Below are 20,660 nucleotides of genomic sequence, written 5' to 3' on the forward strand. Positions count from 1 at the left end.
GCAGTCAAAACATTATTTTGGAAACAGGTTTGCCGAAGTGTATGATGAAACTAATGACCTCATCAAATTTTGGTAATAAAACAAATGCGGGGCTCTTTCAGCGGCTTAGACTGCCCTTTGTTTTGTTTAAAATGGTGTTGTAAATGAAAAGTTATCTTTGATTTAAGTCTTCAATTTAAATGTTTTTTGCCTTCCGACGTAGCATATATGATGTAATTTATCACGTGGTATACACACACTGTATATGTAAACCCCATCATCCTTTGAACAGTTTTCGCCCAACTGTCAAAATGAATAGACTTCGTCGATCGATATATTTCATGGTCAAAAGTATCCACGCTACTTTACTGTTGCTTTTTTATTTCAAATTTATAATGTTATTGATTTTAATACTGACAGACTTAATGAAATCTGTAGCGTGCTTGTCGAATGGGTATTAAAGAACCCGATGGCGAGGATAAATATACAAAGTGAACAATGGAAAATTATTGGACAACTTTGTTATCAAAAAGCTGCCAGCATCAGATGAGTCTTTCCGTACCCCCCAAATAGAATTAGCCATCAACAAGTTCTATAAGTCGAGTCACTCAAGATTGATACTTTTTAATATTCATAATATGTCTAAGGTGCAAATGATAAAATTGCAAGTTGATTTTTCATTTTGCGAGTTGCCTCAAAATGCACTCGCAAAATTTTGCGAGTGCTCCTCAAAGTTAAATTCGAACCCTGCATTGGAATACCGGCCTAAGACTGAATATAATTTCAGCTTTAAAAGTGATGAAAATTTGAATTCTGTAAATTGATTGGTCAAAATTTATAGTTTGTGAAATGTTGGGCCATTTTCACAAATTAAAATTTAAAATTCCATTAATTAATCAATGTTTGTCAAATATCACTAGAAAGATATATTGGTTTTAAATTCTTAACATAGTCAATGATGGAACTGCAACATTTTACAGAAATTGTATAAGTATATGTTATTTTCCTCAGAAAGAGGAGGCAGAGAAAGCCGCAGCGCAATGCGAGGCCCTGGAAAAGCGTGTCAAGGAAGCAGAATCCCGGGTAGGGGCCTCACAGCGGGAGAAAACAGCAGGACTCATGGAGAGACAGCTCCTCAAGGACAGCCTGGCACAGAAGGAACACCAGTGTCAGCTAGAGGCACAGGTGGGTGGGGAATGGGCGAGTGAGAGATTTGGGATGGGGGTTAGAGAGAGGGTAAGAGTAATGTAGATTGAGGCATCACATCATGAGAAAACTGTTGGAATTGTAGAGAGATATAGGTCCACAAAGATAGTCTGTCACAAAAGGAACACCAGTGTCAGCTAGAGGCACAGGTGGGTGAGGAATGGCAAAGTGAGTGATTTTGGATGGGGGGTGGGGGGGAAGAGAGAGGGTAAGAGTAAGTTAGATCGGAACCTCACAGCGACAGAAAACTTCTGCATTTAGAGAGATATAAGTCCACAAGAATAGCCTGGAACAAAAGGAATATCAGTGTCTGTTACAAAAACAAGTGGATGGGGTAAGTGGAAGACGTGGGGGATAGGGAGTGGGATAGATCGGGACTCACAGCAGGAGGAGTAGTTGATTAGGGCCTCAAAGTGAGAGATGACTATGGAATCATAAGAGAGCTCCTAAAGGATATCCTGGCACAGGAGGAACATCTTTGTCAGCTGGTGCCACAGGTGGGTGGGGTAAGGTAGCCGGGGAGGGGAGAGTGGGAGCTTTGATGGGGGTGAGGTGAGAAAGTAGACAAAAAAGGCCAAATAGTGAGAGAAAGCTGCAGGATTGATGTAGAGACAACTCGTCATAGTAAGTCTAGCACAGTGGGAACACCAGTGTCAGATGGATGCTCAGGTGGTGGGATATTGGCATAGGGAGATTTTGTATTGGATTGGATGAATGATTAGTGTTGTAAAACAGGAGAAAACAATTACTGATTAAATTTAAACCTCTTTGGAAGGAATATTCATGATAGTCATTCTCCAAAATAGATTAATCTTTGAAGCTTATCAATAATCTACAGTACCGTAACCATCTAGCTTTATAAAATGCTCAGGACAAATAATTAATTCACCATCTTTTCCATCCCAACAGAAAGCTGATAAGTACAAGAGTATCTGTACAGAGCTTGAGGCCCAGATTCGTGACTTGGAGGCCCTGACAGGGGAGTTTGAAGAGAGGGAGGCCCAATGGAAACGTGAGAGGGCCACATACGAGAAAGCTGTAGAGGAACGGGAAAATGACTTAGAAGGGGCGAACCAGAGGCTTAATGTGCTCAAACAGTTCAGGTATGGGAAATTGAGATATGGAACTTAGAATTGGGTATTTTGTAATACTCACAAATATATGTTCTTTGTGTTTTGAGAATGAAAACTTTGAATTTTAAGCATTTAGAATATAAGAATAGGGCAGAATAAAGCTTGGATGGTAACATGTGTAAAAGGCAAGGGGGCCATTTTTAAGCTGCACTCTCACAGATTTAACATTTTGACAATTTTTTTTATTTTTTGCCTTGAAACGAGCTTAATTTTGCGAAAATCCATGGAAATACAGGACTGCTGACAAAAAATCAGATCGTAGTTTTTCATATTTCTGTTCAAAAATTGATGTTTTATGCATTTTTCTTAAACCGTTAGTAACAGTTTAAGCCATAAAACATTAATTTTTGAACAGAAATATGAAAATGCATGATCTGATTTTCTGTCAACAATCTTATATCATTGGTTTGCAGATTTTTACGCAAAAAATTGCTCTTTCAAAGACAAAAAATAAAAAAGTTGTCAAAACGTTCAATCTGTGAGAGTGCAGCTTTAAGAAAGATCATTGTTGACTAAAGTCATACAATTGAAAGTATCTTAGTGTCATATTTTTGTTATTTTTCTATGTATTTGAGTGAATTGAACTTGAACCAGTATTAAAAATGAACACAAAGTTATGGAAATATAAAAGAAATCAATGTCTTGCCATTTGTGACGTTCATACAGATTTAAAGTTATTGAAGTCATAACTAAAATCTTTTACTAAAACGGGTCCCAGCTTGAGAAAGCTTGGCTAAAAATAACAACAATTTAAGTCTGATACATCTGTTAGCAAGGAGACACAGATACAAAACCTTTGAGTAAACCTTGTTTAATTGGTGACATCACAATTTACAGGCAGAACTCAGCTGAGATGGCAGCAGGTGTGAAAGACCAGCTCGAGAAAGCCCGCCTGAAACACCAGGCGGACATTGACACACTTAAGAGACAGATGGCAGATATCAACAAGGAAACACAGAGGCAACACCTACGGGTAGGCTGGAGTGAAGTTTTAAAGGGGTACATTATAGGTTGATGAAAAAAACAGAACAAAAATATTAGTGATATGTTGGCGTTTCTTAAATTTATGGCATTAATTGAAAAATCCCATTTTTAAGGGCCACTTTTTTAAAAATCTGTACAAAAATCATACGCTAGATCATTAAAGTCAAATGATTAAAACAAAAAAATGCATTAAAATTCAAAGAAACAATGGCATTTTTATATCTTTAGTGTCGTCATCATGCAAAAACTTTGATACTGACAATAGTTAAAAAACTGTAAATGTATTTTCATGAGCCATCATTGCAAATATTGCCAATTAGAATACAAATAATTATGACTTAAAGTAGAATTATTTTTGTCATTTTTTGCTACTCATGAAATATCACTAGTGGTGCATATTCTGTAAACAATCTGTGTAACCTTACTCTGAAACTAAATTAACCTTACTATCTGTTTAGGTTTCAGACTTGGAGAGTCAGAACAGCAAGCTTCACTCTCTGGTGGATCAACAGAAGGCCGTGCTGACAGCCAGTGATGAGGAAAATAGGAGACTGAAGGAAGAGGTATGGTGACATATTTGTTCACTATAAGTATTAAGGTGTCAGACTTTGCATAGTTAGACTTCAGACTTGAACAGTCCGAATAACAATATTAACGCTGACAGCCAATGACGAAGAAAATATTAAACTTTAGGAAGAGGTATGGTGATAAATTTGTATACTGTGTATTTAGATGTCAAATTTGTGGAGTTAGAATAGCAAGCTCTGGTGGAACAACGTAAGGCCATGCTGACAGCCACAGAGTTCTCAATAAGTTTCAGTTAAAGCCCTCTCAAATAGTAAGGGAACCGACTAGCTACTATTTGTTCTTCTTAAAATTATCTTATTTTTCCAAATTTGAACCAGTCCAATTGCCATTTGAAGCATTTATTTTGGCCGAGAACACTCAAGCCAGCAATGAAAAAAAAAAGGGCTTAAGGAAGAGGTATGGGCAGTGTTATGGATCGATAATCTTTACATTGGAAATTAGTCCTGAAAATGGACTTGCCTATAATGAAAAGGATAAAAGATTTGTAACATTTTCTTTTTTGCAGATTAGTAAGGTATTAACGGAGAACCAAGAAACAAAACGGTCCAACCTAAAATTGCGGCAGAACCTCGAGGAAGCTGTTGACAAGCTTGAGCTCATCTTCGGAGAGAAAATTGACCTTGAAAACTTCACTGAGGCGCTACAGGTATGTTATGTCAGTGATGGATAAAGGATTTCATGTGAACCATTGAATTTTGTTAAAAGGGAAATCTTTGAATGATGTCCATTATTATTTTGGGTCGCAAGGCAACAAAATAACTTTATAGACAATTGTTTAGATTGTTCAGAACTTTGTTAGAGTTAACAACATTGTTAACAGGACTGTTGTTCACTTTCAAATCTACAGATACTCTGAAAGTGTCATGCCTCACATGTGATTTGCATAATAATTCATAAACATAAGGACAACTGATTTAGCTATACTTGTTTTACTTTGATGTATCAGCACATCATAAAGCATTTCACCATTAAAAGTTAACTATTATGTGGTTAACAAACATTGTCAATTTTATCAAAGTTCTTAACAATTGGCTCATTGCCTTTATAAACTGATAACCTTACTACCTTTATGGTGTTGTAGTGATATAGGTGTCTGCCATTCACCAAAGAGTTTGGGTTCGAGCCCCTGACCAGAGGTACCTTTTCGTAGCCTCTAAAAAAGGATACCATTATTGGTTTTTATAAGGAAATGGACTCGAGAACGATTTATAATCAGCTTATTACTATCTGCACAATGGGGCACAAAAATTGTATAAAATAACCGACTACTGTATTTGTTCGTCTGATACATATCAATGTAATTTTGTGTGTATATCACAGGGCCTTCATTTCCTTGAGAAGTATCGCTTTGAGAGCACAATTGACCAACAGATGAAACTGATAGATTACCTACAGGAGCTCTGGCAGGACAGTATGGCCAACAAGAAAAAGAAGGTAATGCACCTGAATTTAAAGGAAGTTTGCTCTTCAAAGAATAAAGACCATGCCCCAATTTTACGAAACATATTAAGTCCTTTATAGCATTATTAAGCTAACCTCTCTATTTTTGTTTTGGTATAAGTTGTGTTATATTAACATTTTTAAGAAATATTAGAAACTAAAAGGAAATGTATCTTTATGATAATCATGACAAACTAAGATTTATTTAGTGAGTCAAGATCAAGTAAGAAATATGGCTGAATGAAGCAAGCTACTTAAGCCTTTTAAGCATATAAACTTTGGAGACAATAGGGCCAGATAGTAGAGGTTGCAAAAAACTACTTGTACATGTGGGCTCCTTTTAAGCACTATATTAACCAAGTATGTGTTCATTGTACATGTTTACTATGACATGTACAATAGCTCCAGGATAGAGATTGAATGAATATTCCTGAGCCTACAAGTACAAGTTTTATAAGAAATTTCGTAAACAATTTTAACTGAACTACAACTTTGACATAGTACACTTACACATACTGTTTCTCAATACTGTCATGGCCTTGGTGTTGTCGTCATTTTTATATTCATTATGCTCGTCTGCGGCGGAAAATATCTATAACTTGAAAATTGTTCATGATATTCATATTATCCTCGATATGAGTTTTCACTTCAAAAGATCATATAATTGTAGCGAGTTTCATTACATTTGTAAAAAATTGTTGAGTTTTGCCTCTTGCTCAACTTTGATAAAAGGGTGGGCTTTGGCATCAACAATGCTGTGGTCTTGCATAATGTGGAATGGCTTATGCACATGGGAGGAAAGAGTCAGTCCTGATACATGCTTAAATCATTAAGTGTTGTCTTATGCCTCAATAATTTTTCAATATAATCACAGAACAACTTCTGTTTACGTATTCTGTCTGCGAGCCAAATTAGCTCAAAGTTTTTTTATCTTTAAAGGGACTCTCATTTTAAAGGGTTAGACAAAAAATGTGTGTAATTGGGAAAATGATCACCAAAAGTTCAACCCTTTAGAGCTCTATTGTTATTAATTATTTGAAACTGTGACATAAAATGTGATATAAAATGCTATATTTTGCCAAAAAGTGTTTATTATGCTTTTAAAAAATGCACAATGCTCTTTGGTGTTTGGTTATAAAAGATAAACAAAAAATTGTTGCCAGCATAGAAGAGTATATGAGTCCTTTTAATACTTGAGTCTTATTAAAGTCAAATGCAAGTACTTAAGAGAAGTATGTGTGATTGCCTCATTATAAACCATGTATCATTTTAAGACCCCTGTAAAAGATGGCTCCCTAAGGGTAAGTTATGACAACACAATATATATACATGTGCATTACTGTAGTCCTGCTTCATTAAATCATCATGTACATGTTCTTACAGTACTCAGACATTTTCATCGAAAATGGGTTTTAATTCCATATGTCACTATTGCTTCTTTGTTGTTTTATCGGATTACATCTATGCTTTGGTTTATTTATATGCGCTAATATATTTGGTGAGAGGGTTTTGTATTATAAGTTAAGGGGTTAGTAGGTGGTCCGATATGGGATATACTAGGCAAAGGAAACCATATGGGGTGAGAGCGAAGCTGGAACCTTAATATACCGTAGTTGCCTGCGCCCCATTGTCCCATATCGGGTCACATACTGACCCCGTAACGTATATTGTATATCACGTTGACAACCTGTTTACATGTTTAAATGTTTCTTTAATTCATCGGAATCAGAAAATAGACACCATTTTGGAATGACATAAATTTGGTGACCCACTATGGAAAAATATGGGGTCACTGCGTGACCAGTCCTGGACCAATCGTGTTGCGTCATATATGTTGGAGGGATATATGGTTATAACATAAAATATCAATGTAAACATTGGTTATAAAGCTACAATCATTGACATCATGTATTCATTCGGTATTGTGTCATCAATGTACATGTTCATCTAAATCATCATTACTAGTGTAGTTTAACCCACATATATCTGTAAAGAAATGAAAAACAAATGGAGTGTCAAACTCAATACAATTAACAATTTACATTCGATCAATATTCAACTGATATTCGTCAATAATAACAGACTGGGTATATTTTCATAACAACACAGGTTTATCTGAAACATAATGTTCACAATGTGTATTGAACTGTTTCATTGAAATCGTACGATCCCACATATCTACTTTTCTTAAACATTCTGTAATGAGGACTTGTTGAACCCTGCATGCAATCATGAAGTTGAATTAAAGACATAATTATATGCCCCTGGAATTGAGGCTATTTTTATTATCCTTTTGGGTTCTTAAGGTGAAAAAATGCCACTGGTAAAGTTTGATTTCAAAGAAACAAAATGTTAAGTTTGAATACTTTCAAATTTTTCACCGAGAGTTTTTTTTTTATATAGACAGTATGATATAAAAAAATGAATTAATAAAATTGCTATGTAATCATACTGAAAATTTGTTTTATTACCTTACTCTAATATATCATAATTGTAGTGTCACAATGGTATTATTTGAAAATGTCATCCATGCAAAAATATAAAAATGGTTAATCAATATAACATAGAAATATCTTTATGTTAATATCGAAAATGCACTAACACTTTGCATCCAAATGATGGATGTCTAACCTTAAAGTTTTTTGTTCAATATTTTTTACGTGTAATTTAGAAGCAGTGTGGAATAACTAAGTCTGTGAAATCGAAGATAATCAATTAAAAGTTAATGTATTATTAAAAAAGCTGTAACATTTAACAGTTGAAATACGTGAAATATTAACCCTGTTTTGCGTAACCAACAGGGCGGGAAGTTTTTTGCCAAGTCCGGAGGCAAGGATGCTATGGGCACATTACCGGTAATGGGGGACCTACAGACAATTCTAGATAATGAGCTGAAGAAATCTCGTCAGCTTCAGGAACAACTGGACAGGCTTCGAGCGGAAAACTACAAGCAGGCAAATGAGTGTAGGTTTTGGTGGATTCAAGTAAAAGGAACTGCATCCAATACTTGAATTCTTGATACTTGTCAGGGGTACTTGATCCGCATGTTAGTTATTGCACTTTTCTATTATATAATTGAAAACACTCTCCAATATTGTACATGGCAATTGATAGTACAGGTAACTGTTTCATGCTGAATCAAAAAACATTATCAGTTATGCTGCTTTCATTAGTTCCAACATATTTAATTCCTGAAGAAGTACAATTGACAGCATAAATTCAATACAAACACATAAGAATTTAATCGGAAGCTAAACACTTCTTCAATATAAAAAAAGTTATGTTAATTATCTGGTTGTCTATTGCACTCTGATGGACTGTGTTATCATGTGTTTGTGCAAATTCAGTCAAAAGTATTTAAAGGATTTCATGCTTGGCCTGAAAACTACTTACCAGCTTAGGAGTGTAGGTTACAGCAAACTATTTAAATACGATTAAAAAACATACGGTACATGTGTATACCTTCTACTCAGCTCTCTCTTCATTTTCAGTGTTGAAGCTAAAGGGAACTCTAAGAGAGAAAATGGTTGCGGATTCTACTAACATGATGACCCCGAATATCAAAGCCCAGGTCCAAGTGCTGATTCGAACCCCAGCCCCACATCAGACCAGTGGCAAACCTCTATTGACCCCTAGCGTGAAGAAATCCCATCAGGTAATAAAATAAGCTTATAGCTATCACCTTGTTCCATACACTATTTTCTGACTTAATTTTGTCTGGGATGATATAGTTCAAGGCCCTGTTTCAGAAAAGATTGTAAAGCTTATGATTGAAACTTTCTAAGCATTACCGTAAATGACTGGGTATTAGATGCACTTTTTTCCCTCAGATTTGATGTAAAAAAAATGCCTGCGTATAATACCCAGTAAAAAAAATTTGAACTTTTTTTCTGAGATCGATTTCAAGCCGAGAGTTTGTTTAGTTTTATATAGAAAGGGATGTTACTCGCGTCATATTGATTGAGTATATACAGGTTAAAACGGCAGTTGAAGATCGGGATACGGTATATCATAAGACGTTAATAATTTTTAATTTTTAAAAAATATTTTTCAATTAATTAAAGTTGTTCAATATTATTTTGAATAATAAATTGAATTGAACAATATTTAAACATGCATATTAAAAGCAAAGTTTCACACTGTCAAAATATTTTTTGTCAGTTGTATGATAAGGTGTGAAAAACTCGCATTGCCTTTTGTTCTGTTTAACATACCAATACTACAAATTGATGCGATAATGGTCTTGTTTTTTCACACATTTACGCGAACTTTATTCTTTTCTGTAGGTGTTGACATTTTGAGAACAAACCATTACAATATAAGGTTTATGCGTAACTTAACTTCATTCTCGACAGGTTATCGTTTACGATATACTGTCAAAAAGAAATCTTACATATTTTCATAAAAGGCACCTTTCAGTGCTATCCAGAAACAAATGGTCACAATCAGTTCTTTTAAGTGCCTTTCCTAACATAAAACGAATGAAAATGAAACATATTTTGCATTATCATTGTATGGTTTTAAAGGTAACCATCGCCATTTTCACTAAAATTTTTCATCACTGTCAACAAACATAGTGACCGAAATTGACAGATGTTTTTTACATATTTTCTATGCGTCCTTTAACCCTAAACATAGATTAAACGTTTTTTTCTCAGATTTTTCACGGATTTTTTTGTGTGCGTCTAATACCCCCTATCGTCTTATACTCAGTCATTTACCGTACTCCATATTTGGCTTAAACTGTATTGCAATAAAAATGAAAAACGCATTACTCCGTATTTGGCTTAAACTGTATTGCAATAAAAATGAAAACAGCATTACTCCGTATTTGGCTTAAACTGAATTGCAATAAAAATGATAACAGCATTACTCAGTATTTGGCTTAAACTGCATTGCAATAAAATGAAACCATCATAAGTACATGAAATGTATAGATTTTGCCCATTTCTAAAGGGTTGTCCTCCAAGCACCCTTTTGCAGAGTATGGTTTACATATATCTTACTGAATTGGGCCCCTGAATAAATCCTGAAATTAGGATTGAAAGCTTTTAATTTTAGACTATTATCAAGTTGTTATGTTTGTTGTTTGATGGACATTTGCATTGAGTAAGTAACAAGTACCTTGAAATGTACATCACTTGCTTTGAAACAATGTCAACAGAAGTCTCGGCCTCTTAACCTTCCCTGCTTTAGATCTGAATCCATCCCTCGTACTCAAACAATACAATACTGATTTATTACATTTTTTCCAGGCACTTGCATTGTCATCTGCTCCAACGCCACAGCGGATTCAGCACAAGATTCCGCACCGGTTTGTGACTGGGCTGAATACAAGAGCCACCAAGTGTGGTGTGTGCCTGGGTAGTGTCCCCTTTGTGAAACAGGCATCCAAATGTCAAGGTAGGTCTAAATATGTTAAAATTGTTTTTTCTTTTTTTACTTTCTATCTGGTGTTCTGGTATATTAATATTAACTAGTAACTACAGTATATGCAAGCAGATTTGTTAATTCAAACTGTATAACGCATGTTACCTATATTTCTTCTCAGACTGTATGCTAATACTGAATTTTTATTATTTTATTCCCTTCCTGAAAGAATGTTCCATGGTATGCCATGTGAAGTGTTCTAACATTGCCCAGCCGACATGCGGTCTCCCCACGGAATATGTCCGCCATTTCACCTCCATGATGGATAAGGGGCCAGCCCCGTCGCCTCGCAACACTGTGGGATCCCCTTTGGAAGGGGGCGAAGAGGGGATTTCGATGACTGGCTGGCTCAAGGTACCAAGGTAGGGTTGATATATGTCAAGTTTCTCACTTAGCTCTTATGTTATGTCTAAGGGGCCAGCCGCATTGCCAAGCAACACTATGGGATCCCCTGTTGAAGCATAGTTAATTTATTATTTTGGTGCTTAAGTTGTGGTTGTTGTGCAAAAAATCTTAGACAGGACTTAAGCTTCATTAAAGATTTTCACTTGAGAAGGAGTCTTTTGCACATGTGTATGATTCAAGGATAAGATATACATTGCGAGGCCATCTTATTAAGAATTATGACCAAGTACATAGGATTCAAAAAATCGTATTTATGATAGGCTGGCTAACATTCATTGACAAGATTTACTTGAATATGGTTGATATATACTGTGTTTAACAATATTTGAAACTATTAAAGGAGCAGTAAGCAACCTGGGTGGGAAAGACGCTATGCCAAAATGGAAGGCAACATACTTCTCCTCTTCTACGAGGATAACGACGCCAATCCATGCGACACATTTGACCTTGTCCCCCCTGAGACAGATGTTACCGTACACAGTGCAGTCAGTGCTGCTGAGTTGCCGAGTCTAGCAAATAGTGACCTGCCATATGTGTTTCGATTGGAGCATGAGCCATTGACGACATGTTGGCCGGGCAGGTAGGGCTTATTAGTTCTATAGAGGCTATCTGCATATTTTATGTACATAAAGGTCATTTTATCAGCAGATTGTTGTATGAAAACTTGCAAGAATATGTTTGTGAACAAATTTAGTGGTGATTCAGATTTAAAAATGAACACCCAACATGATACTAACCTTTTAAGCGTTTTTCTTAAAACATGCTTGCAAACTAATAAGATAATTTATCTGTTGAACTCAGTTATCAAAAATAGCACAAGCCTGCAAGCTTGAATCAATCCCAGGCTTTTAAAACTTTTTGAGTTTTGTTAAACATTTTTATATTCCAGTAAATCTTAGTAGATAACTAGTAGTTTTTTTGTCATCTTGTTAACATTATCTGTAGTAATCACAGCAGTTGATCCCTACCATTGTATTTCAGGGTTCTTTATCTTATGGCCCCGGGATTCCCTGAGAAACAACAATGGGTGGCGAGCTTGGAGGCCGCCATCAAACACCTCCAGAAGGGGGACAAAGTTAAACGCTCAGTATGTGAAATTTAAAGAAATCTGCAGTTTTTTGGATCTTTAATTAATAGGGAATGATGCAGTAATGTTTTTCCCTACATGTCTTTTGAGTGCAAATAATTCTGAAGGAGCAAACTAAGAATTCCACAATATGTTCAAAATGATTTGCATATGTAATTGGAATGTATTACAAATATTATGTATGTTTATCAGCACTGAAACTGTAATCCTAATGTATGTATAGTGTATGTTTTGTATTGTAGAAGATGGAGATGACCACATTACTGGACCTGAGCGGAGATCAGAGACTTGAACTCAACTGTTCACTGCTCCTTAGCAAGCAGGTAAATAATTGTATGATTGAGTGAATAATTGCTGTCTGGAATATGATCATGTTGTTACATACATTTACATCATTATCTGAATTTGCGCATTGTTTGTGGTAATGTTAAACCTAGGCTGAGAGAAGAGACTGAAGCTTAACTATTCACTTCTCCTTAGTTAAACAAGTGGGATTTAATTAGAGGTCAACTGGAATGTATTTCCAGTTAACGTTACTGGGGCAGACCAGGCTCTGTTTGTGTTGAATAATACCAGAGGTCCATCCGTTTCCACAAAACTGAACTTAGTTTTAAACCTGGCATTTTTGCTAAAACTTTCCAAAAAAATTGTTTCATTTTCAGTTGATGTGACTTGGAGCAAATGAGGGCCTATTTGCAGTAAATGATACTTAAATTCCCTGAGTTCTCACTGAACTGAACACTAAGTTGTACACCTTTAAAGTTTTACAACTTGCATTTTCGCTTGAACTTCCCTAAATAATTGTTGTGTTTCCAGTTGACGTTACTTGGAGCAGATGAGGGCCTGTTTGCGGTGAATGTTACCCGTGATCCTCCTGTTCTCACAAAACTAAACACCTTCGAGAGCGTCCACCACCTTAAGTTTATTCCTCAACTTAGCCTTATTGTCCTTATTATGGGTAAGTTAGTCCTTAAGTTTATGGTTGAGATTGAGCGATTTCTTAAGAAAATTTCTTTTAAACTAATTCTTGAATATCCATTTATAATAATGGCTGTGTATGCATCTGATCCAATCCTAGGATAAATCGATTTACGGGATTAAAGCTATTGAAATATGACTGTTACATATTCTAAGGGTTATTCCAGTAAAACATAAAACCCATGGGGGGGAGGCAATTATTTTCATAGTACATGGGTGGCTTTTTGCTAATTTGGACCCCAAAGGAGTAGAGTTGCTTCTGTAGGGTGGTGGCATAATTTAGAAGTGCCTTCTCCACATGGGTAATATGTTGAAATGGAATAGCCCTAATATGATACTAGATTAGAGAGTAATTGTTGTGCTCATTGGAATGAAACATCATTGCAGCTAGATAAACATTGAAAACAATTTTTAAAAAGTATAAGTAACTGTAAAAGATCCAATCCTGGCCTTATAACCACAAAATATGATTATGTATGCTAATGATTTCTTAAGTAAACTTGCCAAGTTCAATTGTCTGGAGATTATTGACTTACTCTTACCTTCACATTTTAATAATATTAGTCTTACTTGAACAATTGCTAAGGGCTATTCCATTTAAACATATAACCCCATGCGGAAGGCACTTTAAAATATACCATCCCCCTACAGGAGCAAATTTACCCTTTTGGAGTCCAAATTAGAGAAATAAGACACCCACCCATATACTTTATATAATAATTGCCTTCCCTTGTGGGTTACTAGTATATGTTTTACTGGAATATCCCTAAAATGAAATTTGTAAGATCATACCATATTGATATACAAGTGATGTGTATTTTCTTGTTTCAGGCAAAGATCGACGTATTCTCACAATTGACAAGAAGCTCATTCAGTTACGCCTGGGGCAGTCAAGCGGGGAGGAGACCCAGCCTGTCCACCATAATGTTGTCAGTGACGTGGTCGGGTGCACGGTGTTTGACGTCGGGATGTGCGGGGACGCGGTGTACATGGTGGTCGGCATGACGGAGAAGATCCTAGTCATGAAGTATAACCCTGAGCTGAGGCAGTTTTGTGTTAGGAAGGTGGGTATTAAGATGTTAGCAGGTTTCAGTATGATTTTTTGAAAGGGTTTTCACCTGTTATGCTCTATGTTTATGTACATGATAAAAAAAAATTGTTTTCCTAGTTGAACCAATTTTTTAGGCTAAAAAATAACAAACTTGTGCCTGACTTGCATAGTTTTCTTATTCAAAGAGCTGTGTTAAAACAGTGAAACTATTTGAGCTTTTAAATACAGTTGTATGTAAATGTGTTGAATATTAAGTGTTCTACATAAATAAGCTTTTCCTGTTGAACAACTGTTTCAATCATCCCTTCCAGGAGTTATCCTCAATGGAGCCATGCAGCTGTGTAATTGTCGTGGAAGGCTTTGCCATCGTTGGTACTGACCGATTCTACAAGATCAATCTGGATCATCCCAGTTTGCTGGGTAAGAATGTTTTTAAGATAAGATTAGAGTAGTTTTTGTTGGTGTTTCTGAATATTTATGTCGCCAGCGATGGATAGCAGAAACATAGTGATGACTTTGTCAGGTGTCAACCCCGATACACTTTCATTTCTGATTAATTTCTTTTGGATGACTTGTTGCAGAGTCATGGTAAGTAATTATATTACCAGTAGTCATGGGAAGTACATGACCCCCATTGAATTTGGGGGTCAAGGTCATGGTTATGGTGACCTTTACTTGTAAAAGTATGGGCACTTCTACTACGTGACAATTCTGATTCACAGATTTCTGTTTTGGGGAATATATGTGTTTAAGCTATTGCCATTTCTTAATCAGCATCATTACTGGCTGGAGTGGCGCTGGTTGATTTATGAGCTCCTGTATAAAAAGATAGTGTATCAGTTAAAATCAAATCTCTTAAAGTGACTCTGGTTCACATTCTATAGAGCCAGAAATATACAAATATATACTGTGTGGTTTGTAAATAAAATTCGTGTAACAATGATAACACGTCATAACATGCTCATAAAAGAACTATATTGTTAACAAATGTGACATAAAATGCTTTCTTGCGGAATAGCGTAAAAAACACTGTTGAACATTGAATGATTTTAGGCTAAAAATTACAGAATTCTGTTGAAATTAGTATCTGTCAGTTGCTGTTCAGTGCTCTGTCAATAAAAGTAGGTAAACTTAATAGATTTTAAGAAGGTTGAAAACATTGTAATCAATGTAAAATCCGAGAACGAATAAATGTAAAATTTTATTAAAACAGGTATTTCTCTTTATTCAAACTAATTACAAAAAAATGAAAGAAATCGAATCATCAGACGCTAGGAAGATTCTAGATTTTGTCTTTTAGATAATATATGTGTACTATGTATCTATGCTTGTGTTTTCAGAGTTTGTGGACAAGAAGGACAGCTCTCTGGCATTTGCTGCGTTTGGAGCGGCCACCCATCACAGCTACCCTCTGGCTGTGGTGCAAGTCTCACCTGAAGGCCTGCCATTAGAGTTTCTGCTCTGTTTCCATGGTAACCAAACATTTAAATATACCATGTGATAAATTATGTCATATATGCTACGTTGGAAGGCAAAATTTTGCTTAAAATGAAGACTTAAAACAAAGATAACTTTTCTTCAACTAAACCATTTAAAATGAAACAGTGTGCAGTCTGTGCCCCTGAAAGAGCCCATCCTTCGTTTTATGACTGGAGTTTGATTAGGTGATTAGTTTCATCAAACACTGACAAACCCCTTTCCAAAATAATGTTTCGATAGTGTTCCATCAGCCGGCTGTGTTGTGAAAAGGTTTGTTGAAGTGTTTTAAGAAACTAAACTTTCAATCAAAGTCTGGTAAAAGACCGAAGGCGGGGCTCTTTCAGCGGCATAGACTGCACACTGTTTCATTTAAAATGGTGAAGAAATAGTGAAATGATCTTTGTTTAAAGTCTTCATTCGAAGCAAAATGTTGCCTTCCGACAAAGCATTTATGATGCATTTTATCATGTGGTTTACACACACTGTTTTAGGTTATAGCATGATCATTTAATAGCATTGGCTGTGTTCAGAGAAAATATATAACTAGTGTAATAACTTTTAACGTGACCACATAAATTAACAGCATTGAAAATGTTTTAGCAATACAGCCATTTGTTATATATTTAGCACTGTAAAATATAAAATTAGTTTTTATGGTATAAATACAATATTGAATTTGATATAAACAGACTATCACAATCATGGTCATTCAATGCAATAATTATTAAACTTGTTTGCTAAAGTTGTTTAATAAATTCCATATTGAGTACTGCTATGCAGGATTGATCATTGTAACCGCCCATTTTCAGAGTTTGGTGTGTATGTGGACAACAAGGGAAGAAGAAGCCGGCCCGCTGACATGAAGTGGAGTTGTCTACCTCTCTCTCTAGGTAACGCTCATTTTGGCATATATTAAAACCACTTTTAATCGTCTCACTAGCAGACTTTATGTTCGCAACAATTTTTTTCAAAACAAAATGTGTTGACCATCTCTTTCAGAAATTTTATTTTGGTTCCTCATATACCTTCATAAAAAGCAATTTCAAGTCACAGCTGATCAAATAATCATTGCCATTACACTGTACTAGTAGTAAGTACACAAAACCAGCTGAACATAGTCAGAAACAGTCGTTCATTACCGTTACAGTGACCCATATTCCATACGATGCTTTATTTACAAATATTTTATTATTGTGATACAGTATAATTATGAACTACATATTACATTTGCCAAGGTTTATCAGAAGTCTTTCTTAGGAAATTTGTGTTCTGTACTTGGTAATGTTTTATTTTCTTTACAGCATACAAAGAGCCATTCCTGTATGTGACATATTTCACCAGTGTCCAAGCCATCACTGTCCCAGCCAGTAAGCAGGAAATCAGGTAGGCTAATAGTTCAGTTTTCTTTTCTTTCTTTTCTTCAGATTAGCACTGAAGCAAATAGCTAATTAGTTAAGTCGTTGTACATCTTAAACCATCCCTTTTGACCATTTTCTTGTTGTATACAAATATGTGTATTGGTATTTAGAATGATTTGTTATATTCAATAGTTAAAATAATTCCAGACATGTGAACCTCTGGCAATGTCAGAGCAGTAGATTTAGGTCTCCAAGCCAGTAGATTGGGTTCAAAAGTGGTAGAATGTTTCAATCCCTCAAATTTCAAGTAAAAAAAGGTGGATACGATGTAAACAAATACTTGATTGTTGTTACTATTTTTAGATTTTTGGAAATAACGCTTTAAATACATCATGGTTCACTAATTCTGTAACACTGGTGTTTCACTCTTACGTCTAAAAGAGGTAGATGAACAAAAAAACATATTAATTATAATGCACTATTATGTTTAACTCATTTAACATTAATAATTAAACAAAACAAAAGCGTATGATTTGTGCACCGATAATAAAATATAAGCCTTGTAAAATGGGGTTTTCAATTAACAGAAACGTGGCATGTTATTTTTTTAAATATTTTTAAAATTAATAAGTTTCTTTTGTGCATCTATCAAGACTTTCTACTTTTGAAACTTCTCTCTCACAGATTGACCCTTTTGACAACTTTTTTTTATTTTTTGTCTTTTAATGAACCAATTTTGGCATAAACATCTGGAAACCAGTAATATAATACTGGTGACATAATCAGATCGAAGTTTTTAACATTAAAGTTCGAAAATGTTATGGCTAAAAGCATTATTAATTCTTTAAGAAAAATGAGTTTTTCTGCATAAAACATCACTTTTCAAACCTAAATATGAAAAACTGTGATCTGATATCATTTGTCGGCAGTCTTATATTACTCGTTTTCTGACCTTTATGCAAAACTGGCTTATTCTAAGGCAAAATAAAAAAGTTGTCAAAACTGTCCATCTTTGAGAGTGCAGCTTTAAGGAATAATTTTTTAGCCTTGTCCTTATTTAAAAATATCTATATGCTAACTTTTCACAAAATGCTAGGACCAACAACCAAATACCCATTTGAATAATGAAAGTTACGAATTAAGTATTCAGTGCTGTTGCTAGAAAAAACTTATGACTAAGCTGAGATTATATCAATATTACAGGGGCAAGCAGACATCTATCGACCTTGTGGGACCTCGATATCTGGGCGTTGCTCTGGAACCCTGCACGGTATTTGTGGGTTCGAGTAACGGGGTGACCACCCAAATGCTCAGTCTACGGGGCAAGGACGGGACTATAGAACTTCCCATCGGCAAAGAGAATAGACTGGGGTGAGTGTTTTGGTAAAAAAAGATGGTTTTGAATACAAGAACCGGGTATGGTTCAACATTTTAATCTAAAAAGGCTATTTCATTTGCAATGAAGATGCCAAGTGGAGACTTGATTATGGCAATGTATCTTTTTTATTGAAACAAGAAATATAGTTAAAAAAATGTTATCCATGGTTCTTCGAGTGACTGATAGCGTAGGGCCATCAATTTTAGGTATTTTGTTTCTCAAATTCTTTTAAATTCCAAGTAAAATAATAGCTGTAAATTTATGTAAATCTGTACAAACATTATCTTCAGGTTGTTAAATAATTACATGTTATACACTATGTTTCAGTGTACGATCGGCCAAGAAAGGTGACAGTTCCAAGAGCCAAACCTACAATGTGAACAAGTACAAGTCTCCTCGTCTGTGTCGACGCCTGTCCCTCACCTCCATCGATAGTAACAGCAGTGTTTCCTCATCATCCACGGTGTCCAGCTACAGCAGTGTTCAGACTGAACTTTAGTTATTGTTAAAGTTTCCTACAATGGCTAGAATTGGCATTAGTAATGTACAGACTAATCTTTGGTATTAGGAAATGCAGAAAAAAATGGTGGCTTAAATGACCTTTACTGGTGGCATACATAACTTTCTGCAAATGGCCACAAATACACACAGTTATGTCTGAAGAGCTACCGGGTATATTAATTAACAGGATTGACTTTTGCATTGACCTATTGTAATTACTGTATAAAAGTATAGGTTTAATTGTTGTAATATTTAATTTGAATTAAAATTATTTTATATGCCTCACATTTACCAGTAATAATAGGGTCATCTGGTAGGATAAAGTTTAAATGTATTGCAGATGATTTTGTTAATGGACATGTAAGGGTTATATAATTTGACAAGTCAGTTGTTGTGTAGAGTTTTTTTCTAAAGGGCTGTATTTAAATGTTTGAAATCAAGTGCATGTTTTACCAGTGTGTTCTTTTGGCTTGCATGCATGTTTAATTTATCCAATACAGCCAGTAAAAGTATGTTTTGGATAATAAGCCATTTCATGTTTCTTGTTGATAGTGAATATCTTCAAACCACTTCTGTGTTCAACCTTTGCCTTGTATGTAATGAAATTTGGCTAACTGCTGTTCTAACTATACAGAAACTTTCTGAGTGTATTGTTGTGCATGGTTAAATGGCAAAATTCTTACAGGAGTATTTCTTTTTTCTCAAAGTATCTCCCTAAAAGTAGTCGTACACTTTCTCTGAATATTATGTATGCATGTAATATGACTTTATCTTAAATTATTTTTTTTCTTTTAATTCATTTTTTTTATTCCTGTGTATCATATTGTTGTTGTCTTCTTCATTTCGTATTGCTTTTATTGGGTATCTCTTGTGTATATTGTGCCTTATTTATAATCATTATAATGTCATATTTGTTTAAGACGCAATACAGACCTATGAATGTCATCGTGTGTCTGTTTTTGGAATAAACACTTTGCACCAAAACTTTTTTTATTGTTTCCAATGACATCATAGTATCAGGGCTATTTTTGGCAACAATGTTTGCTCCCTGATGATGTACAATCGGGAAAGAAATCGCAAATTGGAAAACAATACTTTTCAATTTATCTTTCAAAACTCACAATTCTACATATGGCAAGGAGTAGGTTGTGGATAGAAGCACAATCATTAAAGTGACACTCTTTCTTACTTAAAATCAATACATACACATGTTTAACAAACATAAATTTTGAGTGATAAACCTTTAACTACATTCTAAAAAATGCATTTATGGAAATATTCATTACTGGTAACAATATTGTAACCGTGTATTTAATAGCTGAAAACGCACAATTATTAAATGTCTGGTGAGTGCTAAAAGATTTATGGTGATCAACTATCGTCTCATAAGGTAGAAATACTGTGTTTCCTGCACCTTTCTTTTAAATTAAGCACAGTATCCTTCATAAGAACCATTGTTTTAGAAATGTATTCATCCTTTTGGGTAAATTAAAACAATTGTATTACGGTAATTGTGGTACACCTTATTTGGGAGTTAGAGTGCATCTTTAACCCTTAAGCTCAATGTTGAGAGCATTTGTGTCAATCAGAATTGTTTGTGGAATAGAAGAGCTTTCGCAAACAAATTTGGAAGAGAAGCGGAAATTGTACATGAACCCCTCAC

The 20,660-nt window shown here is 35.0% G+C and overlaps 1 protein-coding gene across 2 annotated transcripts in view; it reads left to right on the plus strand.

Annotated features, from left to right (window-relative positions):
* Positions 1-19,969, plus strand: part of LOC128232570 (citron rho-interacting kinase-like) — a 49,653-nt gene extending 29,684 nt beyond the window's left edge. For both annotated transcript variants that reach the window (XM_052946212.1, XM_052946213.1), the window contains 21 exons: positions 991-1,164; positions 2,095-2,288; positions 3,156-3,291; positions 3,761-3,865; positions 4,396-4,536; positions 5,211-5,324; positions 8,132-8,294; positions 8,822-8,985; positions 10,586-10,733; positions 10,930-11,122; positions 11,506-11,745; positions 12,147-12,252; positions 12,495-12,575; positions 13,069-13,210; positions 14,062-14,294; positions 14,593-14,701; positions 15,622-15,753; positions 16,570-16,650; positions 17,062-17,143; positions 18,322-18,489; positions 18,824-19,969. In XM_052946212.1, coding sequence (XP_052802172.1) covers positions 991-1,164; positions 2,095-2,288; positions 3,156-3,291; positions 3,761-3,865; positions 4,396-4,536; positions 5,211-5,324; positions 8,132-8,294; positions 8,822-8,985; positions 10,586-10,733; positions 10,930-11,122; positions 11,506-11,745; positions 12,147-12,252; positions 12,495-12,575; positions 13,069-13,210; positions 14,062-14,294; positions 14,593-14,701; positions 15,622-15,753; positions 16,570-16,650; positions 17,062-17,143; positions 18,322-18,489; positions 18,824-18,995 — 3,078 coding nt within the window. In that variant the 3' untranslated portion in view covers positions 18,996-19,969. The remainder of the gene's footprint in view (positions 1-990; positions 1,165-2,094; positions 2,289-3,155; positions 3,292-3,760; positions 3,866-4,395; positions 4,537-5,210; positions 5,325-8,131; positions 8,295-8,821; positions 8,986-10,585; positions 10,734-10,929; positions 11,123-11,505; positions 11,746-12,146; positions 12,253-12,494; positions 12,576-13,068; positions 13,211-14,061; positions 14,295-14,592; positions 14,702-15,621; positions 15,754-16,569; positions 16,651-17,061; positions 17,144-18,321; positions 18,490-18,823) is intronic.
* The last annotated feature ends 691 nt before the right edge of the window (positions 19,970-20,660 follow it).

This window comes from Mya arenaria, chromosome 4, assembly GCF_026914265.1.
Source record: "Mya arenaria isolate MELC-2E11 chromosome 4, ASM2691426v1".
NCBI classification, from domain to species: domain Eukaryota; kingdom Metazoa; phylum Mollusca; class Bivalvia; order Myida; family Myidae; genus Mya; species Mya arenaria.